We start from the raw sequence: 25,443 nt of genomic DNA, 5'->3' as shown, positions 1-25,443 counted from the left end.
TCTGTTCCCCTCTCTAGGCTTCCAGCCCAGAGCTCTGACCTCCTTTCCTAGGGGCAGCCCTCTGCCCACAAGACCCTTGCTGATGCTGTTCACCCAGGTCAGGCTCCCCCACTCTCACAGCCCCTCACCAATGCCCTGGTTAGGACATTTTGGCGAGGGGGGGACGACTGGCTTTCCTAAAGCCACAGAGGATAAACATTTATTAATGGTGGGTATGGGACTAATAAGATACCTAGAGCAGAATGCCAGAGCAAACAGCCTCCAAGAAAAGGAGCCACATTAGGGCAGAGGGGGAATCCAGAAGGGCCTCTTGGTGGAAGGCAGTGAGTGCTTGGCTCAGCAAGAGGGAGGTAGCGGGGAAGGATGACCAGGGGACTTGTAAAGACCCACTTGGAATGAAGGGTCCTGCCTTGAATAAAAACCACAGAAGCACAGAGGTAGGGATATCACATGCGGGGAGCATCAAGTCTTTCAAAATGAGGGAAGGGGAGAGTGAAGGGAGCTGAGTGCAGTGTGAAGAGAGGGCATCTGATAGACTGGCTCTGGGGGAAAGTCCTGGCCAGGCCAGCAGTGGGCCTGGAGCCCCTCTCAGCTCCTAAGGCAGCCCCAGGTCCCTTCCTGACCCAGGAGTTTGGGGCCTGCATCTTTCCAAAGCTCCCCCATCCCACCCCGCCCCACTGTAATTCCCAGCTAGCACTCAGAAGCCTGGCAATAAATGGGCCAATCTGAGATGGGCAGCAGGATTTGGGGTCAACTCTTGGAAAGGGCGGCCCAGAGCAAGGCCTCAGAAGTGGCTGGTGAGGGCGGCTCTGTCGTCACAGCAAAAGCAGACTCACCTGTGTTCACAGCATCGTGGTTAGGAAGGGACCTACACGTCCTCAGGGACCTTAGAAATCCTCTGTCCCATTTCACACATGTGTTTCAAGAAGGCCGAGGACTTGCCCGAGGCCTCGGGGGATCAGAGGCAGAATCGGGATTAGAAGGCTCAGATCCTTGGATTTCCAGTCTGTGGGCTTTCCTTTGTCACACCAACCCAGGAAGACATCAGCCTATCCTGCCTGGTCTCTGCCCTGTCACTGTTCCCCCGGGGAGCTTTTAGGTTTTGTTTCCCTGAGATAGCAGCAGTTGGGTTGGGGGTGATGAGCTGGGGGGAACAAAGGAAGGAGAGGTGGACGCTGGTGTCCACGCCTGGAGCCTCCCACTCCTTGCCTTTCTGCCCTCCTTCCACACGCCCTCTTCCTGGGGCATTTTTTCGAGTTTCCTTCCCCGCTATTAATAGTCATGAGTCAAACCCAGGTCTGTCAGTGGCCAGGAACAGCAGGAAGCAGGCCCTCAGTGAGGGCAGAGAGCAGCCTCTCCTCACCCCAGGTGAGAAGACTGAAGTCACTCCCACTCGCATCTACTCTGCCAATGGAGAGAAGCATGTGGGGGAACTGGCACCTTGCAGGTGCGGCACCTGGCACCACGCTCGTTTCCACACAGCCTTCCAGAGCAGCTTCAGTGTCATCTCCCATTGCTGTTATCTTACTGACCTCTTGGGCACTCCCCATCGCTCACTCAAGACCTTCACTGCTTCCTCTCCATCTCATCTCGTGTCTTCATTCTCAGTGACCTCAGTACCCACTTGGATAAACAATTAAATACCCTGGCCTCCCATTCTCTTGTTTTTGCTTTTATTGTTTATTATTATTATTGTTATTTATTATTATTTTTTTTTAACTTTTATTTATTTTTTGCTGAGAAACACTAGCCCTGAGCTAACATCTGTTGCCAATCTTCCTCCTGTTTTTTGCTTGAGGAAGGTTAGCCCTGAGCTAACATCTGTGGCGGTCGTCTTCTATTTTGTCTGTGGGTCGCTGCCACAGCATGGCCAACGAGTGGTGAAGGTCTGTGCCTGGGATCTGAACCTGGGCCGCCGAAGCGGAGCACACGGAACTTGAACCACTCGGTCACTGGTCCAGCCCCCAGTATTATTTTTTAGATTAATTCATGTTAATTAATGTTAATATATGCATTATAATAATATGTATATAATATATATAAAATACATAATATATATAATAGAATACACATTTACTGATTTTCAGTGCTGTGTAGTATTCCAGTATATGACTATTCCATAACTTATTTATCCATACTACTGTTGACAAACATTTGCTCTTACCTATTTGGGGCCAATATAAAGATCCTGTTAGGGGCATTCTTATGAATGCATCCTGATGCATACATGTTTGCATCTCCCTAGGGTAAATGCCTAGTGGTACAATTGAAAGTGGTAGATTGAAAGATATGTACATGTTTCAGTTTCCCTGGTAATGCCATAGTATTTTCCTGTGTGTTTGTACCAATTTACACTACTCCATATTCTGGCTGCCACTTGTTATTGTCTGACTAAAAAAATTTTGCTGATCTGGTGGATAGGAAATAATTATTTGACTTTGCATTTCCCTAATTACTAACATTTTCAACTGTTCGTGGGCTATTTGTGCTACTTCTTCTGTGAAATATCTGTTTAATTCTTTTGTTTATTTTTCTATTGGATTGTTGTTTTCTTATATAGAAGTTTTTAAAAAATATATTTTAGATACTAATTTTTTATGACTATATATGTTACAACCATCTTCTGATTATTTTCATTTCTCTTTTGGTTTCTTTTTTTAAAAAACATTTTATTTTTAAATAATTTTAGATTTATAGAAAAGTTACAAAGATGATACAGAGAGTTCCATATCCCTTTCCTTCTGCTTCCCCTAATATTAATATCTTACATAACTGCAGTACAGTTGTCACAATGGTACAATACTATTAACTAAACTACCGGCTTTGTTCATATTTTACCAGTATTTCCACTGATGGTCTCTTTTTCGTTCCGGAATGACGTTGCATTTAATCATCATGTCTGACTATTCTCTTCCAATCTGTGGCGGTTTCTCAGTCTTATTGTTCATAACCTTGATGGTTTTTAAGAGTACTAGCCAGATATTTTGTAGAATGTCCTTCAATTTGGGTGTGTCTGATATTTTTCCATGACTAGACTGGGGTTATGTATTTTTAGAAAGAAGACAACAGAGGAGAAGTGCCTTTCTCAGTACATCTTCTCAGGGGACATGGTGACTTATTGCTGGTCATGACTTATCATTGGTCATCTTAACCTTGATCATTTGGTTAAGATGATATGTCTTCCAGGTTTCTCCACTATAACATTACTATTCTTCCCTTTCCATCCTCTGTTAGAAGAGAGCCACTAAGACCAGCCCACACTCAGATGGGGGTAGGGGAGAATACCTTCCTCCTGGAGGTGGGAAGACTATCTACAGTTTTTTGGAATTCTTCTATAAGGATGATTTTTCCCTTCTCCTCCATTTATTTATATATTCAGTCATTTACCAGCATGGACTCATGGATATTTATTTTATTCTTTGAGTTCCAATCCAATATTTTTTATTTTTTTGCTCAAATTATTCCAGGTTTGGCCATTGGGAGCTCTTTCAGGTTGGTTCCTGTCTTTTGGACTTGCCCACTTTTTTTTTTTTTTTTTTAAATGCCTTACTTTCTAGCATTACAAGATGTTGCAGGCTCATCTTGCATTTACCTATGTCAGCACTAGAAACAAGCCATTTCTCCAAGGAGCCCTGGTTCATTCTTTTGGAGAACGTCTGGGTATACTTGATGCTACTGGCTTGTCACTGCTTCTGGACCTTCTCAGTGGACAGAGCTAGGAAATATATGTTTGTGTACTAACCCATGTATGCACACAAATTTATGTGTATATATATATACACACATATATATTTAAAAACATGAGTTCATACTGACATCTCTGTCGCTAATCAAGCATCACAGGGTTCATTTAGCTTCGTCCCCACCAGCCTTGCTTATTTGTGACTTCTTTCTCCAACAGTGAGAAACCTAGCTCATGTTATTTATCATTTATTTATTTACTTGCCAACCCTAGTATACATGTAGATTTAAAGCTGATAACCCATACTCTTGTGAGAAACAAACTGACCACTTAGAGTACACTGTTTATATACAGCTCTTTTTGTCTTGAACTTCACAGTATCCAGTCAAAAAACTATTTTTGAGTTGTTTTCGGCAACTTCTTTCCCCCATCCTTCCAGTGAGGATATGGTATACATTTGTAACATAGTTAAATTTATTTTCATAGTCTCCTTTACATCCTGGGATTTCCTGAACATCTCAGTTGATTTTTTTTTCTAAAATTGCACTAAGTAAAGTTAATTCTTTGGAGTGTACAATTCTATGGCTTTCAGCCAGTGCAAGAGTCCTGTATCCTTCATCCCAGTACTACATATAACAGTTCCATTGTCCTAAAAGTCAGTTCCTCCCCTTTCCCTCAACCCCTGGTAACCATTGATCTGGTTTTGCCTTTTTCATAATATCATGTAAATGGAATCAAACACTATGTAGCCTTTTGGCTTCTTTCACTTAAAATGTCTTTCTGATTCATCCATGTTACATGAATCAGTAGTTGATTCCAAGTAGTCATTGTCTAGATGTATGACAGTTTGTTTATCCATTCACTTGTTGAAGGACACCTTGATTGTTTTCAGTTTTTGGTAATTATGAATAAAGCTGCTATAAACATTTGCATATAGGTTTTTGTGTGACCACATGTTTTCAGTTCTTTTGGGTAAAAAACTAAGAATGGAATTGCTGGGTCATATGGTAATTGTATGCTTAACCTTAAAAGAAACTGCTCAACTGTCTCCCAGAGTGGGAGTACTATTTTGCATTCCCACTAGCGATGTATGAGCATTCCTGTTTAACATTTGGTATTATCTGTTTCAGCCATTCTAATAGGTATGTAATAGTATCGCACTATAGCTTTAATTTGCATTTGCCTAATGACTAATGATGTTGAACATTTTCTCATGTGCTTATTTGCCATCTGCATATCTTCTTTGGCGATTTTTCCTTGTAGATCTTTTGCCCATTTAAAATCATTGGGTTGGAGCCGGCCCAGTGGCGCAAGCGTTAAGTGTGCGCGCCCCAGGGTTCAGATCCTGGGCACACACCGACGCACTGCTTGTCGAGCCATGCTGTGGTGGCGTCCCATATAAAGTAGAGGAAGACGGGCACAGATGTTAGCTCAGGGCCAGTCTTCCTCAGAAAAAAGGGGAGGATTGACATCAGATGTTAGCTCAGGGCTGATCTTCCTCACACACACACACACACACACACAAAATTAATTAATTAAAAAAATTAAAAACATTGGGTTATCTTTTTATTGTTGAGTTTTAAGAGGTGTTTTTTTTCTCCTTCCCTTATTGAACTGGCTAGGACTTCTAGTACAATGTTCAATAAGACTGGTGAGAGAGGACATCCTTGCCTTGTTCCCAAATTTAAGGGCAAAAACATTCAATCTCTCCCCGTTAAGTATGATAGCTGTATGATTATTTGGAGATATCATTTATTAGGTTAGGAAAGTTCCCTTCTATACCTAGTTTGCTGAGAGTGTTTTTTTTTTAACATGAATGAATGATGAATTTTGTCAAATGATTTTTCTGCATATATTGAGATGATCGTATGGTTTTTTTCTTATTTTGTTGTTAATATGGTGAATTGCATTGACTGATTTTCAAATACTGAACTAGCCATGAGATGAACCTTGCTTGATCATGATGTATTATCGTTTTTATATACTGCTGGATTTGATTAATCATTAGGGAAATGCAAATTAAAACCACAATGAGATACCACTTTGTGTCCACTAAAATGGCTATAATGAAAAAGACAGATGATCACAATTGTTGGTGAGGATGTGAAGACACTGCTAGTGGGCATATAATATGATGCAGCCACTTTGGAAAACAGTTTGGCAATTCCTCAAAATGCTAGAGTTACCATATGACCCAGAAATTCCACTCCTAGGTATATACCTAAGAGAAATTAAAATGTATGTCCACACAGAGACTTGTACATGAATTTCATAGTAGCATTATTCATAATAGCCAAAAAGTTGAAACAACTGAAATGGTCATCAATAATGAGTGGGTTAACAAAATGTGGTATATCCATACAATGGAATATCATTCAGCAATAAAAAGAAATGGAGAACTGACACATGCTACAACATGGATGAACCTTGAAAGCATTATACTAAATGACAGAAGCCACTCATGAAAGACTCACTCATTGTATGATTCCTTTTATGTGAAATGTCCAGAATAGGCAAATCCATAGAAATAGAGAGATTAGCCTAGCACATGGCTTTTCTTCTGCTCTGTCTTCAGTATGAGGGTTTGTGTTAATCTAGTTAGGAGTTGGGCTGGTTTTAAAACTTGTTGCACCCGAGGCTGCAGACTCCTCAAGTAATACCTCTGTTTGTCTCCCTGCTTGGCTGTAGGTCTTCCCTTTTTGCTACTCCCCAGAGAGTCTGTCTTACGCAGCTCCCTCCAGCTGTACTGCCCTTATTTTTACTTCACGCTTGCTAGCATTTTGAGTTAATGGCAGGGGAGAAGGACATTCTCTGATGCTTTCATTAAATGTCAGTCTTGCCCAGGCACTGGAACCTGGGGCTGGAGGAAGCGGCCTTCACTAGTGTTCCCGAAGTTATGCTGGATTTAGCACATGTTCCTGCCCTTCCCCAGGGGTAAAGAACTTTTTCATTTTTCCTGTTCCCTTTCCCGGCTGCAATGGGTTTCCACCACTGTCTTCAGGCTATAATTTTTGTCTTTCTCCTGCAGTTGAATGCTTTTGTTTCCTAGCAGAAATAGGGGAGACGAATCTGGGCAGCGTTTCATTGGTGGCTGTCATTTTCCTTCCCCAGCTGTGGTGGGTTTCCATCAGTGCCCTCAGGCTATAGATTTTGTTGACTTCCACTGAGAAGTAAGGCTTTTTTTTCCATAGGGGATATGGGGCTATATGGAGTTTCAGCAGTAACTGCTATTTTCTCCCCCTAGCCAGCCCCATGGGGAACTCTCTCAAGGTTCTCCCCAGTGGGGAGAGCCCACTGGGGCTTCCTCATGAGCCCCTGGTGGGGTTCCTGTGGGGAAAAAGCCTGCACAAGTGTGTGAACCTTTCAATATCTTCAGCTCCCAGGGCTTCACACTTTCACACTAGCCAGTGTGATCCTTTAGCGATCACACTAGCCTTTAGCGATCATTAAAAATGTTTATGTTAATCTTCTTACCAAACTCTGTCCCAGGTAAACAAATGCTCCGGTCCAGTTTTTCCCTGCAGGTGTCTGCCTCCATTTTCCAGGACACGTGTTTGCCCATGACCTCAGTCTCCGATGGGCTCAAGAAAAGTCCTTAATTTTTCATTTCTCCAGCTCTGTACTTGTTGTAAGGGTAGGAGCGATGTTCTTTCCAATTCTCTATTCTTGTAAGGTGAAACTGGAAGTCCTATGGTTTCTTTTGATGAACATAGGTTCTTAATTTTGATGAAGCCAAATTATTAATCCTTTTCTTTGGTTTGTACTTTTCATGTCTTGATGATTGACAATTGCATATGAACTAATTCTTTTTACAGACACACACATTAAGGCAGAACAGACTATGCTATAGCAAAGTTCGTGTAAGGTTAGAATTATTTGATCCTCAAATTCAGGCTTGGAGTTTCTTTATGAGAAAAGTATTAACTACCAATTCAGTTTCTTTATGAATATAGGACAAATCATTATTTTCTGTTTTTTTCTTGAGTCACTCTGGGAAGTTGTATTTTCTTAGGAATTTGTCCATCTCATCTGCTTCAAATTTATCAGCATTTGCTCATAGTGGCCTATGCTATAAATATCTATGATTATTTTTATACCCCATATTTTGTATTTATGCCTTCTGGGTTATTTTTCTGTTTAATCAACCTCATCAAAGGCTTTACTATTTTACTAGCCTTTTTAAAAATCATTTTTGACTTTGTTGATATTTGCTATTGTCTTTTGGTTTCTGTGTCATTGACTCCTGCTTTTATCTTTATTATTTCATTCCTCCTATTTTCCTTTGAGTTTATTGTAGCTTTCCATGAGCAAATTGAAGAGTATATACGGGACCAGACCTGAGCAGGTCCTAAAGAAAGAAACATGTAAATTGCAGTGTGGCTCACATCCTCAGCGTGCCTGTACCTGCCACACTGTCACCTTTCCCTTAACTCTTACCTGAAGGTCTCAAAGAGAATTAGTTCCCTGTGCTCAGTTGTCTGAGGAGTGAAAAAGCCAAGTTGGTTTATGTATGATTTTGGATAATATGCTAGAGCCAGCCAAGAGTGGACTGCTGTGGGATAAAAGCCCTATATAGGGGAGACCCTGAAGGATAGAGTGGAAAGTTCTTCCAATAGGCAGAACTTTTAATAGTACATTTCATGGTCATTTATTTTTCTTGAAGGTGAGCCACACTGAGGTGAGGATCACACCAGATTCATAAGTAGTAGCTAATGATTTTTAGATAGATGGTTGGGAACTTGGAAGAACAAGAATGGAGAATCAGTGCAAAGAAGTTCATGGAAGAGGCATGTGGATAGGTTTCTTGGGATAGATCTGGAGTGTGAGGATTTTTGTCTCACTCGATAATCAGATGGACAAGATGACCCATTGTGCCTATCAGTTAGTTTTCTTTCTCCATCCACCTAATGATTGCTCTGTGGGCTCATGAGCCAGTGGCCATGGTGCAGGGAGGCAGCTAAAACAGACACATTCTGGATCTGAATGTGTTTTCCCAGCTGCCATGTTCTGTCAGCAACAGTATTCATGGACTTATAGAATGCCTTATTCACCATCATGATATTCCACAAGGAACTCACTTGAAGGCAAAATAAGTAGAGCATTAGCCTTATAAGATTTTCTCATCTTACTATGATTCCTACATGCTGCTACATAATCAAGCAGGGAGGAATATGGATGGAACCCAGGAGATTCTCTGTGGTGCCTCCTATTACTCTTATGTCCCATCATAAAAGTAAATGGAAAGACCTCTTGTTAACAGCATCCCTAAAGACTCAACTCACTCAGAAATGAAATCCTGCATCCAGTACTGATGGTGTCAGTGGTGCAAACTGAAGCAACCTATGCTCAACGGTGGTGAAGTGATGTCCTCACCAGACAAGCTCAGGAGAAGAGTTCTGGGCACTGTTTCTGACGTAAGCCTGATTTTTTAGCCATCTCAAGTGATTTTATTAGCTAATGGATTATCTTTTTAATAAGTTCACTTTCTGTTTAAAGCAGACAGAGTTGATTTCTGATATTTGAAACTAAGAACCCTGGTTTTTATAGTGGAGTAAGTGGGGGTAGGGAGCAGATTAGAAGGTTGATTTGTGTCCTCCCCAAAAGATATGTTCAAGTCCTAATCCCCAGTACCTGGTGTCTGTGAATGTGACCCTATTTGGAAATGGGCTCTTTGCAGATATAATCAAGTTAAGATGAGGTCATACTGGATTAGGGTGGGCCCTAAATCCAATGACTGGTGTCCTTATAAGAGCAGAGACACACATGTGACAATGGAGCCAGAGATTGGAATGATATAACTATAAACCAAGGAACACCAAAGATTGCTAGGAAGAAGCAAAAAAAGATTCTTCCCTAGTGCCTACAGAGGGAGCATGGCCCTGCTGATTTCAGATTTCTAGCCTCCAGAACCATGAGAGAATACATTTATGTTGTTTTAAGCCACCCAGTTTGTGGTCATTTGTTACCACAGCCTTGGAAAAGTAATACACACTTAATTCGAGGTACCCTGAGTCTGTGAAGATTCAGTTCTAGGAATTAGATGAGTGGCTGGCTGTGTTCTCTATTGTGGTGATTCAACACAGCTCTCAGTTTGCTGGGCCTAGAGGTAGGACATTAGTGGCCTGCCCATCCATTTTGATCTTGAAGAACACATGATTATTAGCCACTGTCCAAAGTCCCCTTCATTAGACTATTCTGAGTCCCGTGCTGGTCCTGCTGCCCATTATGGTATCGTACCCACCTTTTCCCCTGGAAATGAAATTCTGCTCTTGCCTCTACCACCCAAGGAATGTGGTGTCCATCCCCACTGAATCAGCAGCATCTCCTATTAGCATACCTGGCCAATGAAGAACAGCCACAACCATCTCTTAGAATATGCTATTAGTCCCCTCAGTAATATTCCACATTTAATAAAATCCAAAGATACCATCAATGATAAGATGTACTATTATTTTATGAACCACTTAGAAAAAAAAAAACAACACTGTCCAAGTGTGACCTACAATAATTTATAATACATCCTCATTTCAGGGACATAAAAGATGTGCATCTTAGAACTCATGAAATATAGTATTTCTCAAAGCCAGAGTGTCATTTGAGCGCTCTTAAGGAACAAAGTTAGAGTGTGAGTGAGCAGACCATACATGATAAACCACTCCAACACTTCTCTCTCTCTAAGGCTTTGGATTTCTTTCTAGTCATTATTCCAGGGAATTTCTGGCAACTTAATGTGGACTACCACTGGGTCCAGGTTTCAGTCAACAACTAAGAAAATAATTAGAACTATTTCTAGCTGCTTGAGTCAGCATATTGAATCCAGAATCCCTGCTATGTATACCCATATTGATAAATTCAGCATGATATAAAATTATGATTATCTCTCCTTGATCTAGCACCCTCATATTATATAACCATACGTATTTGCTAGAGTTTTTACAGATATTTTTTAGTGTGTAAGCCTTCTCCTGGGTCAGACCCTGTATTTGACTTTCTGGGGCATATTGGAGTCTGACTGTTGTTATAGGTTTGGAAAAAATGAAGAGTGGTGGAGATGATGGGGAGATATGGCTTTCTCTGTCAGTGAGCTCAAGTGAGGTTATTAAGAGTTTTCAGGCAAGGTAGGAACTGTGTTATCAGAGAGGAGAACAGTGGTTGAGTCTACTGGCAAGTGAGTTCCGTTGCAGATTGAGACTTATGGATACTCTGCTTCATCTGCATCCTCTCATATGTCACCATTCCAATTCTCAAGGTCCTATTTTCACATAAGAGACTTGGTAAGGTTATGAATTAAACTAACACTGTAACTTGGCAACTCATGGGATCAAACTTTTAAGTTTGTTTTTTGGTCTTCTTCGCTCTTCAGCTGCAAGCTGTAAGAGATTCCTTTACTATAGCCTCAGAAAATCTCTGGTTTTCAGTCTGTGCTTTGATAGGAGGATTTAGGAATCAGAATTTGTTATTCTCTTTCTTTAAGCCAGTAGCTCTCACTGGTAGTGATTTTTGTGTCCCCTAGGGGACATGTGGCAATATCTGGAGAAATTTTTGGTTGTCACAACTTGTGTGTATGTTACTTGGATCGAGTGGATAGAGACCAGGGATGCTGTTAAACCTTCTATAATGCATAAGACAACCTCCCATAACAAAGAAGTACCCAGCCCCCAAATTTAATAGTTCTGGGGTTGAGAAACCCTGTTTTAAGCTGTTCACCACAGGAGGAAGTGACCATCCCACTCCACATCACTTAATTTCTCAAATATGCTGATATTCCCCTCAGCAATCTCATATCTTTCTCCAAAAAGATACTATGACACAATCAATTATAGGAAGCACCATTATTTTTTGAACTACTTAGAAGGAAAAACTACTGTCGAACTGTAATGCTACGTTGATTTTTAACCCATGTCCTTTTATGTGTGCCCTTCATATTCTTCTATGGCAGCAGCATTCTAGATGATAGGTGACAATGTGACTGCTTCTCCACAAGATGCCATAGGACACTAGATTCACGTCCCTTAATACTTGCAGAATTCCAACTGCCTTTAGCCCCAATAAGGCCCAGTAACTAACGCTTGAAGTTATGAATCCACATATGCACACACTCACAAAAGATATTGGGATATAGTCTAGATTATGGAGGAGCTGGGACTGCTGGAGACCACATTTAGGGCTACTTTTAATATCACCCAAGTCAGGCTATAGAACTGGTCCACAGAGGCCAGCACTGCTCCCCAGTGCTAAGCATAGGTGCTGTAGCTTTGGCTGTGGACACTCGCTCCAGCATCACCTCCACTGCTGCTCGCACTTAAGCATGACTTCACTGCTACTGCCATCAGAGTTCCTCATAGTCTTCTGCCTCTTCACTCACTGGCTGGATGGAAGTATCTACTCCATGGCAGCTGAGCACATGCTGTGCTCCAGTCACAAGGGAGGCTGGAAAAGTAAATATCTGGCATTTTCAGCATCTATAATAGGAGGCAAATCCTGCTGCCATCGAAGTCTTACAGTGTGGGGAATTCCCCAAAGAAAAAACATATAGGTTCTGATTGGCTACGAAGAATGGCAAAGGTCCACTACACCCCTTCCCACCACTCTCTCCCTTCTGCTCAAAACAGAAAACCAGGAATTGTCCTGGATTCTCCTCCTCTGCTCACTTAGTACATCAGCAAGTAGTTGATGCTATCTCCCAAATATAGCCTTGAATCCATCCTCTTTTCTACTCTTGTGTCATGAACTTAATACAGCCGGCTATTATCCATTTCATCTGGGTTACTGTAATAGCCTCTCTTCTTCCCACTTCCGCACTTTCTCCCTTCCAATCCATATTCCCCAAAGCAGCAAGAGCGTGTATCTTTATAAATCATCGTATCAAACTTATTTACTTTAAAGTCTTCAGTGGCTTCATTTTGCACTTAGAATAAAATCTAAAATCCTTATTTTGGTCTCTAAAGAGGGTAACTGTATTCTCATTTTACCTAGGATATGATTTTTAAGAGAGCCTCCTTTTATTCTCAAGAATGTATGGTTTGTATGATGTTAGTGTCACTTTCCCTGTAAGGCCCTGCATTTTCTGAGTCTTGTTCCTTCCCCCTCACTCACTAAACTCCATTCATACTTGTCTTCTTAGCTCTTTTCTCTACTTTGGGGCCTTCATAGGTTCCATTCCTTCTTCCTGGTACACTTCCTCCCATTCTTCACACGGCTTGCTCCTTGTTATCCTTCACGTCTTAGCTTAATGGTCATCTCTGAGATGGCTTTCCTGACCTCTCTATCTAAGTGGCACCCCCCCCCATTCTCTGTCATTTCCTTGTTCATTTCTTCCATATAGTCACCAGAATTTGACGTCTCATTGTTTTGTCCACTTGTTTAATCTCTGTCTCACCCACTAGAATGTAAGCTCCCTGAGGGTGTGGATTATGTGTTTTATTCACCATTGTATCCCAGGGCCCAGACCTGTCACTTAAAGGTTCCCTCAATAAATAATTTGTTAATCGAATGAATAAAAGGTCTTCCTTCCCTGACCCCTGAGATTAAGCAACCATGCTAAACACAGTCAGAGCTCTCGGTGCTTTTCTTCCTTAGCCCATCTCACAATGTACTTAAATATAATTTGTGTAATTTCACTTTGTTGTCAGTTTCTCCTTCTAGATTATACTTCCATGAGAACAGAGGCATGTCTCTCTTGCCATGCTTAGAATAGGGCAGTTCAATAAGCATGAGTCTGTTGAGTCTTCTGCGGGATCATGTGCCTGGGAGCTGGGGAGAAGGAGGCAGAGATGGTCTTGCGGCCTCATTCTGTGGTGGCGTACTGAAAACTCGAAAACTTGAAGGGCGTGTGCAGGGGCTGGATGGGGAGGGCAGAGAATTCACTGCAGGCTCCCCCATGCAGCGGGATTAGCTGGCCTGGCCTTCTCTTCAGCAGAACTTCCCTTGACTTCCTCTGCTTCACTCTCAGTCTCCCTCTCAGAGAGGTTTCTTGAACCCCAGAAAAATCTGGGCACATCAAGGGCCCAGAACTTCAGCCAAGGCAGATGGCAGAGAGAGGAGCAAGGCCTCTGGATGCTGGAGGAGAGCTGGTGGAGAGAAAAACTTCCAGCTAATACCCTAACTTGATTCCATGTTGTCTTTGTAAACAGCAGGCCTGCCCAGTCCTACCTCAACTAATTCAAACACATCTTCAACATCTGGCGGTACAATGGTGACTTCAAACACACTCAAACAAAGTGAAAGTATAGCATCCAGTGATAGACTGGGGACTTCAGCTGTGGTGAGAGGAAGCACATCTGCAGCACCCAGGAGCTTGGGGGTGACTTCCATCCTAGCCCAGCAGAACACAATGACAACACCCAGTGTCACAGATGGGAAACTAACCACAGACAACTCGATTACAACTACTAGTGACCTGAAGACCACACTTAGACCAGCCTCTACCCCAGCAAAGCCTGAAACCACCAGCGGCCAGAAAGGAACTAAAGACACAACTGGACCTGGAGCCCAAAGTAGCCACGACGTTACCACTAAGGCAGAGAGCGTGAGCCTGAAGGGAGAAAGTCAGGTGACCTCTAAACCTTCTACTCTGAGTACAGTCTTACACACCACTTCTGCTCTTCCTTCCCTGACGGTCTTAACAAGCACTCACCGACTGACTACAGGCTCTGTTACTACGAAGCGTGCAGAGAGCTCTTCTGAGGAACCAGACAAAAGTACTACAGCTTCAAGTAGTGCAGGCACGACAGCAGGTCCCACCTTCACATCTCAGGGGATAACTACCACACTAAGTAAGTAAACCTTTTTTTTCAAGCAAGAAAGAACTTTTAAATGTTTATATTCTATACAGTTGCTCAGCTGGAAGATGGAGATTCATGAGGGCTATTATTGTGAATACACTCATTCAGCCCCTGTCTCCCATTTCAGTGATGAGCAGAGGCCAACAGTGCTGTGTATTCTGATGAGAGGTCGGTCTTTTGGCCTACTGAGCACACAAACAAGCCAACAGTCTATTCATGGCTAAGACTGGGTGGTTGCCATGGTGGCGTATTAGACGTACTCCAGAACAGTGTTTCTTAAATGTGTTTGATGACAGTCTACAATATGAAATACATTTTAGTTTTATACCACAATCCAGGACACATACATACAGCATACATGTAACACACACATAAATGATACAAAAGTTTCACTAACCAGGGCTCATCCTTACCATATGTGATACACCCTGATATTTTCTATTCCATTCCATTTCCTTTTTGTTTTTAAGTGCTGGTCTTAACCCAGTAAATTAATTTCAGAACTCACTGATGGATCGTTGAGCCTCAAGATCATGACCCATATCCGATCTGTTAAATCAGGATTTCTGGGTGTGAACCTGAGAATCTGCATTTTCAAGAACTCCTGAGGTAATGAGGATGCATCCTGAAGTTCACAGACTGCAGCACCAGAAGAGGGTGGTCACATCCTGCAGTAAGAGCAAGGGCTCTGAGTTGGATAAACCTGGATTCAAATCTCTGCTCCGCCACTTGTTAGCACGTGACCTTGGGCAAATCATCGAGCCCCACTGAGCCTCAGTTTCCTTGTTCATAAAATAGGGGTAATTAGGGTCCCTTACTCATAGGGTTCTTGTGAGAATGAAATAAGAAAGTACCTCTGAAGCACTTAGGACAGTCCCTCGCACGAAGTCAGTGCTCCATTAATGTTAGCTGTTGCTGCTGACGCCCTTGTCGTGGTGCTGATCACTTCTTTTATCAGTTCTTACACTGGCTCATCCAGTCTGACCCCGCCTGTAATATGCTACGGAAATTGACTTCATCTGTTTGCCTCTTCTTCCTCAGCGCCTGCTTACTCCAACTTGTATTCTAGGTGGGGGATAAGACCAAAGAACCTCAGGAAACTAAGAAAAAGAAAGACTGTCCTTTTCTCTTAGCGGTACCACTCATTTTTTCTCATAACCTTTGTTTTCCCAGCTACTGAATCATTAACAACAGATCCACAGACCTCCAGCAAAATGCCAGCCGTCCCTGAGACCTCCTCCTCCGTCCCTGAGACCTCCTCCTCCGTCCCTGAGACCTCCTCCTCCGTCCCTGAGACCTCTGCAACCAAGGCTTTGCAAACTACAGCCTCTTCACTGAGACCCACGGCCACATCCCCTGTCAGGGGACCCACAAGCTCCAGCAGTCAGATGGCTTCAACTGCCTCCACAGGCTCCGGTGTCCCTCCTTTCGTCCCAGTTCTTCGAGATAACAGGGTAATTCCAGCAGGGGTGGGACAGATAAGAGAGCCCAGACTCACACAGCAGGGGCTCCAAGAAGAGCGTTTCTGCTCTTCCCTCCAGCCCAGGGCCCCAGGCTGGGGCTGTTAGGAGCAGTCATCCATTCACCCCACTCTCTCCCTGGCCTTGCTAGACTCGGGCTTAGACAGCTGGACAGCCCATAAGACATCTGAAACCCTGGCCAGCCGCACCCCCAGCTTGCCATGAGCTCCTTCCTTTGTGTCACCCACCCGGGGGAGAAGTCAAAGATGAGATCCTGTCAGGCTCAGCCTGAACCTTAATCCCAGTGGCTTCTTCCAGGTACAGTGCAGATCTGATGAAAAGCTGAATGACAAGATGCTCATCCTGAACCTCACGAAAACCAGCCTCTGTGTGAGTACATCACTAATCCGAGCCCCACCCTGATCTACACCCCCAAAATGCAGTTTAGCAGCGGGGTTAAGGAAGGTAGAAGGGAATGAAATGTTCCTTCTAAAAAGGGACTGAGAGATAGGTTCATTTTCCTGCCATTGTTTTTCCTAGTAGGAGGTGGCCCTTTCCCGTCTTACGGAGGGACAAAGTGAGGTTCAGACTTCCCTAAGTGAAGTCCCACCCACAGGGCTGCTGCAGGGCCAGAAGTACCCAGGTCTCCTGGGCTTTCCCTTTGCAACTGTGCACATGCTCAGGAGTCTAGAGACCCCGATCCTAGTTCCTATTTGCCTCTAGCTCAGGGTGTGACTTTGTTAAGTCGATCTCTTTGGGCTTCAGAGGGCTCGATTGAAAATGAGGCTTAGTCAGCCTAATTCTCCCTGTTCTAATAGTCTGTGGTTTTATATTCCCTGGTCCATGAATTATCTGATGGCCTCGCTGTAACCTGAGGAGTCAGCTCTTGAGCATCAGGGAGCCATTGCCAACAGTTGTTCTTCCACTCACGGTGGTGTATGTGTGTGTATTGGGGTAGGGGTGTCAGCACGTGTGTGAGTCCATTTGCGTGAAAGAGAGTGTGCGTCGTGCCTTCAGGCTGCCAGCTCCCTAGGATTAAGGGCTGTAGTCTGGGGATGTCTTGCACGGTGCTTACTCAGTAAGTAGCTGAGTCCAGGTGATGGACTGCTCACTGCTGCCCTCTCCTGGTCAGTGTGTACTTTTGCAAACACCCCTAGGAACTAGAACAGAATGCGGCTGGTTTCTAAAGGATGGAGAACTTGGGTTTACAACACTTTAATGCTGCCTGTATTTTCTGCACTTGTTTTCTTTTGGGTGTCCATTTTGCTGGAGTTTTCCAAGTGACCTTTATAAAAGCATACATTTAGACTGAAGTTTTAAAAGGGAACAGTGTTGCCTTGGGGTTGGGCTTATTGGACAAGGCAAGAATCACATTGATGCTTGCCCAACCTTTCCTCAAGACCTCTTTTTGGCTAAAACTTAGCAGATTGTAAGAACCATTTTTTTCCTTTGCTTTGAAAGGAGAGCCCTGGATCCCTACCTGGTGTCAGGCTGGGGAATTAGTAAGCTTAAGGAAATTCCAGATAGAAACACAAGAGATGGTTTTTTGGGGTTCTGAGGTAAGCCATACCAAGAGTCTTTTTTTTTTTGCTGAGGAAGATTCACCCTGAGCTAACATCTATTGCCAATCTTCCTTTATTTTGTATGTGATCCACTGCCATAGCATGGTCACTGACGAGTGATGTAGGTCTGTGCCCGGGAACCGAACCCAGGTCGCTGAAGCAGAGCACGCCGAACCTAACCACTAGGCCACTGGGGCTGGCCCCCAAGAGTCCTTTTCTTTGTCTCAGTTCCTTACTCCAAACTCAGGTTAGAGAAACACGAGCTCAGGGTGCCTCTAGATGACGTGGCAGGACTGGGTAAAAGCTGCCCATGCTTTGCTTCCTCACCCTCAGCCCTACAGCCACGTCAGCCATGCTGTTTCTGCTTAGAAATAGAGAGGATTCCCCTCCACGATGCGCCCATGTGCATCTTCAAGATACTCCCATGTTCCCTCGTTCAGTGACGGTCTCACCTTTCTCCTTGTCAGCCTGTTTATGGTTTCATAGAGTCTTAGCCTAGGGAAAGGGCACACGTGTTTCATAGATAACCTTGAGCTGAGAACCGGGGCTTCCCCTCCCGAGGTCTTTGAACTGAGCATCAAGGGCTGGCGAGTGGCAGGTTGAGAGAATTGGAGTCTTCCCTAATGGCAGTGGGTGGGGTTGCTGAGCAGTGCTTCCTCTAGCCCCTTCTAGGGAGAGAGATGCCAAAGGGCACTAGGTTGTGATGCTTTAAGAGCTCTGAGGGAGAGATGGGCACTAGGGTAAAAGGTATTGTTCAACCATAGACAAGATGAGCAGGGGGAGGGGACTGGGGGAAGGGGTTTACATGAGGCAGAGAGGGCAGGGACTGGCCTAGGAGAACAGCACATAACCCGTGACTCCTGGCAGGCCTGGGAATGGCACCAGTCGAGGCTGGAGAGGGGAATAGGTTCATGCCAGGCAACAGCATTCTCCTGACCTTAGCTCCTAAGGACAGCTCCACAAGCCTAGGCTGCTGTCATGATCCCTGAGGACTCACCTGTGGTTTGTGGTTTCCCCACAATAGGGGGAGAGCCCTTCAGATGACAGACTGATCACAATTCTGTGCCGAGCAGCAAAAGCCACCTACAACTCAACTCAAGATGAGTGCATTATATACCTGATACACATTCCAGAAACCCAGGCAGTGGCAATCAAAAACATCACTATACACAGTGAGTTGAGGGCAAGGGGGGCTGAGGCCTATGTGGGGTGGGAATGGGGCAGGAGGTGACGGTTCAGGAGCCACAAGGATGGGTCTGGGCTGGTGCTCCCTCAGTTCCCTAAGAATTTTCAAGCCACTTCCCCTCCCAGGGCCACCCAAGAGAGAGACACTCAGTTGACTGAGATATGGTATGTCCTCCTCTTGGGGCTCAGTCTCCATCCCCTACCATATCACTCTGAACTAGACCACTGAAGCAGCATCTCTCCTCCTCTCCCACAGCACACCTCCTTCCCAAGGACCTGTATCTACCTCTGAAAGACAAATGGAATGACCTACAAGAGGTAAGTGGGCTCCTCCCATGTGTTGAGACGGATTGGGTAAGGAGCCTGTCCCTCTGAAGTCCATAGTTACTTTGCTCCACAGTGTCTCTCTCCTTAGGAACCTCTAATTTGCAAGCATCTAGAAGTAGGAGGATAAGAGAGGGGACAGCAGGGTTGTGGAATAGGTCCCACCAAGCCCCAAGCAGAAGAGCTCATAAATGAATGGGAGTTCAGAGAGAGGGTGACCTGGAACCTGTTTTCTGCCACAAAACTTGCTCCATCTTGGCCAGGCGGGAGTCAGTTACATGAAGTTTGGGCATCAAGGACCACCAGAAGAGACTGAGGACCGGTTCAGTATGCCTCTCATCATCACTATTGTCTGCATGGCATCCTTCCTGCTCCTCGTTGCGGCCCTCTATGGCTGTTGCCACCAGCGCCTCTCCCAGAGGAAGGACCAGGTGAGGACTTCACTCCCCTAGCCAGGGAAGTAGTCTAACTCACTAGATGACTCTCACCCCCTTATTCCCATATTAGAGGAAAGTGAGTGGGCCATGGACTCTTTCTGACACGAAATGGAAACTTATATGGAAAATTAAAGAGGCAACATGGTGGAGAGGAAGAACATGGGCTTCGGAGTCAGAAAGACTTGGGTTAAGCCTTAGATCTGCCTCCTGTTATCTGTGTAACCTTGAGCAAGTCATATCCTCTCTGAGCTTCAAGTTTCTCCTCTGCATAGTAGGGATGATATCTACCTTGCAGAGCTGCTCTGAGGATTCATTGATACGAATGGGCCTACACATGCCTGTCTAACCAGAAGTTCGTTCACCCACCTTACTAGAATTCCCATCAGCTTTAAAAAAAATCCCATGCCTAGCTTCCTCACACACCACTAAAACAGAATCTCTGGATCAGTGTATTTGTTAAAAGCTTTTTGTTAAAAGCTTCCCAGGTGACTCTACTGTGCAACCCAGGTTGTATCTCTGATAAAGACAGAGAGAAAGCACTCTCTCTCTCCGCGTGGCTCCTGTCTGCAACAGAGATGGCTACACTCAGTACAAAGATGCTGTATCCATCTTGTTCAGGCTTAGAGAGGTCACCCGGCCTGATGAAAGTAATTTTCTTACAGTCCTTCTCAGTTCATTACAGTGGGGTGAGGCAGGTGCCTAGGTAGTAAGGTTTGAGGGGAAGGAATGAAGGAAAGAGGAAAGAGATTGGAGGGATCTGGAGAACAAAGCCCATCTCCACTGACTTCACAGATTTGCCACCTGGGCAAAGGTGAGGTGAGCTGGGAATTTTAGCATGCTGGGCCCTGAGGCAGGCCAATAGACAGGACAGCCTCCAGGAGCACTTATTGCTCACATTAGCCAAACTGGGGTTCTAGGATTGTAGGGCTACATGTGTTTTATTAAGCCTATATTAAGGCTAATAGCCCTCAAAAATTACCCTTTCCTCTTGGGTCACCTTCCCCCTCTAGCAACGACTAACAGAGGAGCTACAGACAGTGGAGAATGGTTACCATGACAATCCAACACTGGAAGTGATGGAGACCTCATCAGAAATGCAGGAGAAAAAGGTGGTCAACCTTAATGGGGAGCTGGGGGACAGCTGGATCGTCCCTCTGGACAACCTGACCAAGGATGACCTAGATGAGGAGGAAGACACACACCTCTAATCAGGTCTGCTGGCAGCCTCCAACAGTGCCACAGAGCTCCAGACTGAACCACCTCAAGTGCCATTTGGACAGGGGAGGAAAATCCTTCCCATTTGAGGGAAAGACTGGGGAGGAAGAGCAGACTCAGAAGGTTCCCTCCTCCCAATCCCCACAGGGCCTTACTTTTTCCCTTTTCAAGCTGAACAAATCACATTCTGTCTAGATTCCTCTTGTAAAATAACCCACTAGTGCCTGAGCTCATTGCTGCTGGAAGATGAGAGGAAGGGAAATCAAGAAAGAGCCATATAAGGGACTTATATGATCATCTGGTAGAATCCCTTCATTTCACAGATGAGAGGACTGAGGCCAAAAGAGGGTAAGGTCAAGGGCACACAGCCATTTGGTGACAGAGTCAGGATGAAATCAGACTCCTTCATTCAGTCCAGTGCTCATTTCCACCATGCCACACTGCTGGAATCACCTGCGCCCTCCCTCCTGAGGGGCCTCCCTGAGCTGCCCTGGGCAGGGGTTGGAGTCAACAGATGGGATAGAAGGAAGAGCGGGGCCAGATCCTGTCTCAGTGGGATCTGATGACTTGAAAGTACAGGTCCTGAGTTTTCTATCTCCTACCCCAGCCTCGTCTGCCAGTGTTCTTGTCCCCTTTGTTTTTCCTCCTTCCTTTCACTCAATTTTTATTCCCACTCTGTCCCCTCTGTTGGGCCTCTGGGACCAACACAGGGCATTCATGACGTTGAACCCCTTGTTCTGCATTCTGGTTTCATCGGATTTGCTTAGTGAGATTGGGACTTAACCCACACAAGACTCCCAGTGTGAAACAGGTCTGCTTAACGGATCCATCTCCAGGTGAAGAGCGAAGGGGAAGCCCTTCCTCCCAGCATAGGTCCTGGCCCATCACCCAAGGCACTCCTTGAAGAGACTCCCCAAGAGCTCCTTTGGCCTCCCATTCCCACTGGGGACTAAAATCTGCAGCAGCTGCTGAAGGCATAGTGTTCCTACTTTGTTGTTCACTGCTCAGCCGATGGAGGTGAAGACTCAAGCTAGGGAATCCCCCGAGATCCAGCATGAAAGAGCAGCTTTAGGACAGACCTTCCCCAGGCCCCAGTCAGCACAGAGGTAGCTTAATAGACAATCGATTGAAACAGCCAAGAAGGATAGGCTTTACTCTCAATTCCATAGGAAACTCAGGGACTTTTCAAGTTGCTGAGAGTTTTGTTATATTTGTTATATTAGTTTTGTTATATTTGTTTAATCCAGCCCTCTACTACCAAAGGCCAAAGCTCAGGTTGTTGGGAGACTTTCAGTTAGCTCATCTCACTGATTCCGATTCTCCTGTGCATAGGGTAAGGAAGGCCTAGACCGTGCGATGCATTTTAAGCTGCATAAGGGGCAGCCTGGGGACTAGCTGTCTGTCCCAGTAACCATCCACTGTTCTGGCGTGTCCTCTTCTCTGTATTCCTAGTGGGGCTGCCCAGTTCTCCTGCAGTTTCTGGTGGCATCTCAGGGAAACAAAATACTGTAGAGGGGTTTTGAGGGGGCTTAGCAGTTAGCTGCCAAGTAGAAGGCACCTGAGCACTGGGCATAGTGGGGTTTAATCTGATTTTCTGGGAAGAAGGAATCCTGTGTGGAATTTTGAACTTTGCCCATGGTGTCTATTGTTTCTGGGCAGAAATTTCCTGGAACCAACTAGGAAGATGGGTGGAACTGCTTAGGAGAATGAAAACTGTCATTTCAGGGCAAAAAGCCAGAACCCCAGAACCTAGAGGCCCAGGCTGTGATAGTTCTGATGAAACAGGCTATCTGCTCAGGATAGCTTCTTTTTAGGGGAGGAGTTGAGGGGGAAGATCTGTGTCCTTCCCTGGCTGCCTGATTCCTTCTTCATAGCCTTTGGCCTTTGACATCCTAGGGGAAAAGGAAGGCCAGGGGTTCAAATAGGGGCAGAAAAGGAAGGCCAGGGGTTCAAATAGGGCCCCCAGTGAGCTTCCCAAGAGTTAGATGCTAGGTTAACAAGGATCCAAAAGTATTTGCCCTGATTCTCTAGCACTTGGAGGTTGGCAGGATGAAGAACAATGCCAGTTTGGGGGAAAATAAATAGAGGAAATCTTGTTATGCTGGGAGGAGAGCTGTTTGCCTCCTTCCTGCCCAGCATTTGTTTCTTTCGACCCAGTGAGTTTCTATCGTGGCCTCTGTGGGAGAGACCAGACTGGATTACTACTCCTTTGCTGACTCTGAGTCACATTTCACCCGCCAGGCTTTTAGACAGAGACAGCAAATATGCCTCTGCAAATGGATCAAAGGCTGCAGCCCCAAGGCCTCTTGGGGAGAGAGATGATGACTGGCAAGGACTAGAGAGTAAAAATTATGCTTGGTCAAGAGGAATGAGTGTGGCTCTGTCCAAGGAGAACCTTGAGAAGCTTTGGGCTGGTTCAGAGGTTCTTTTTTCTGGTGCACCCGAACTGTGTTACTCTAGCCTTTTAGGGCCACTTCAGAATCCATTACATTGCTTTGGTTTGCGCCTGCCACTAGACATCTATGTCAGAGGCCATACATATTGGAAAAGGTCACCTTCTTCCCACATCTTTACTGGGTTCTAAATGCTATCTGGTGATAAAGATTCTGGGGCTGAGAAGATAGAAGGGGGACACCAGGAACTCAGCATGACTTTTAAAAAGTTGTGCCAAAGAGAGATTATAAACTCTTTAATTCAAGGGCACACTGGTTTCCTTAAGCTGCATAAAAGGCCAGAAACCATGATTCTGATGATTGGACAAAATCCAGTGGGAAGCATGCAGTCATGTGCGTGGGGAGAGAAGCAGCAGTGCTTATGAAGGAGGTACAGAATATTCTCTGCATCATAGACAGAATACAGGTTTAATCTAGTCTAGACACAAGATTCCTTTATCCCCTCTTGATAAGGAAAGCTAGCAGAAAGTTTATTTAAACCACTTCTTGAGCTTTATCCTTTTTGACAATATACTGAAGAAACTTTGAAAAACAAGTTCAAGCTGATACATATATACATATTTTTTGATAATGTAAATAGAATGACCACATGTTAATCTACCCTGCACTGATTTAAGTGAATATACTTTGAAAAAACATCTGTTAGCTAAGAGAGATGGCTTCTTTTTTTTCTCTGAACAGGAATGTAAATGTCTATTTTACTAGAAATAGGTTTTTGTTTAATTTTTCTTTAATGAAAAATAAGGCTGATGACAAAGTATTTTTCTTGCAGATCAGGCATTTTAATTTTTAAATATGGTTCTCACCCCCTCCCCAGCAAAGCCCCAGTCTATTACAGTAAGGGCGGAGTCAACATGCGCTGGTTGGAAAGCGACACTCTAGTCATAGGAAAGGGTTTTAGAGACCGAGTCCAATCTTTTTTTTTGTTTTCACAGAAAAATAACCTGAAACCCAGAAAGATAAAGTGACTTGGTCAAAATCACATGGTTAGTGACAGAAATGTGATTAAAACCTGGGTTGGAAGACTGTCCAGTGCTGTGTGCCTCGGAAGGAATCAATAAATTAAGGAGTGCTAATTAAGGACAGGCACCAGAATAACACAAAGGACAGAATTCCCTTCTCGAATCTTATCCTGCAGCCAGGCTAGGGAGGGCATGAAGACAAAAGTAGGAACCTTACTGATCTAATACACTTCCTCTGATTTGTTTAGGTCTAAGACTTAAATGAGCAATTCTTTTCTGCCAAGAAACAGTTTTGAATGAACTTTTACATATGGGTCTTCTACTAGCAGGACTAAGGATCAAAGGGAACAAGATAGGGGAAAGCAGAGTGGGCAGGAGGAAAGCAGTGGTATCTTTCATCATTGTTACTAGCATTGTTACTAGGTGAAAATCCAACACTGAGTGAAAGCAGGAGATTACTATTTGATGGGGGTCTTTTTGTTATTAGTGAATGTTAAACAGTTTGCCCAGGAGACTAGGGGAGCATGTGTGTCTTAGTGGACAGGGGTCTGAAGTACACTGGAATTTACTGAGAAACTTGTTTGTAAAGACTATACTTAATTATTGCCATATTGCCATTTTCTTACAAAAATATATTTTGGAAAATTGTATACCGTCAATTAAAATGCTTTTGTGTAAGCTGGTTCAAGCGCTGGTATTTTGCTCTGATTGGCTTATGTTCTTCACTTGTGCTGGAGGCTCATCACCGAAGCACCTGAGAACGTCAGACATTCCGATGAGTGCAGCAGCCTCTGCTCTTAGTTATGCCTGCCTAACTATGCAGGTCCAGAGAGTAAAAGAGGAGGAAAGCTGAAAGAAAGGAAAAGGGGATCTTGGAGGTGATAACGGTTCGCCAGATTATCTCAGGCTGTTCTAGTGATCGGAACTGAAAGGACCTCGTTTTCCCTCCCATTGTTTTGTTAATGTTTTACTCTGTTCCTTCCCTCGACTTGTGCCTCAGATAGAATTGTAAATCACCCACCAACAAAGACCCCACAGGGGCTGCTGAACCCTGATCAGGTATGCAAACACTGGCGTGGAGACAAACAAATAAAAATATAAAATATAAACAAGAGGTTCTGTTCTGGCCCTGCTGCTGCCCATAAAAGGATCTGTTTGCTTGTCACAAGAAGTCTCTGCCTGTCCCTTATCTAGAGACGTAGTGAAGACGGAGAAGGTCCAGGAAAGGAATCACTCAAGATGATTCTGATTCTCTTCATCTCCTAGGCTGGTATTATCTACCTATATGTTTCCTCATTGGAAGGGGAAAACTTGATCATTCCCAACTTGCAGAAACGAAACCATCAGGTGAATATGGTCCACATTCACAGTTGCTATAC

The 25,443-nt window shown here is 44.3% G+C and overlaps 1 protein-coding gene across 1 annotated transcript in view; it reads left to right on the top strand.

The window, feature by feature from the left end:
* The window catches only part of PODXL (podocalyxin like), a 44,536-nt gene extending 19,794 nt beyond the window's left edge, over positions 1 to 24,742 (top strand). The window contains exons 3-9 of the mRNA XM_087434298.1: positions 13,816 to 14,457; positions 15,640 to 15,920; positions 16,245 to 16,316; positions 18,513 to 18,660; positions 18,930 to 18,991; positions 19,261 to 19,428; positions 20,445 to 24,742. Of these exons, the coding sequence (XP_087290424.1) occupies positions 13,816 to 14,457; positions 15,640 to 15,920; positions 16,245 to 16,316; positions 18,513 to 18,660; positions 18,930 to 18,991; positions 19,261 to 19,428; positions 20,445 to 20,642 (1,571 nt within the window). The 3' untranslated portion in view covers positions 20,643 to 24,742. The remainder of the gene's footprint in view (positions 1 to 13,815; positions 14,458 to 15,639; positions 15,921 to 16,244; positions 16,317 to 18,512; positions 18,661 to 18,929; positions 18,992 to 19,260; positions 19,429 to 20,444) is intronic.
* The last annotated feature ends 701 nt before the right edge of the window (positions 24,743 to 25,443 follow it).

The sequence above is a fragment of the Ceratotherium simum genome, chromosome 1, assembly GCF_057802395.1.
Source record: "Ceratotherium simum simum isolate JZ-2026a chromosome 1, ASM5780239v1, whole genome shotgun sequence".
In the NCBI taxonomy this organism is placed as follows: domain Eukaryota; kingdom Metazoa; phylum Chordata; class Mammalia; order Perissodactyla; family Rhinocerotidae; genus Ceratotherium; species Ceratotherium simum.
The sequence above is the reverse complement of the archived record's forward strand: the minus strand, read 5'-3'. Positions and strand labels throughout refer to the sequence as shown.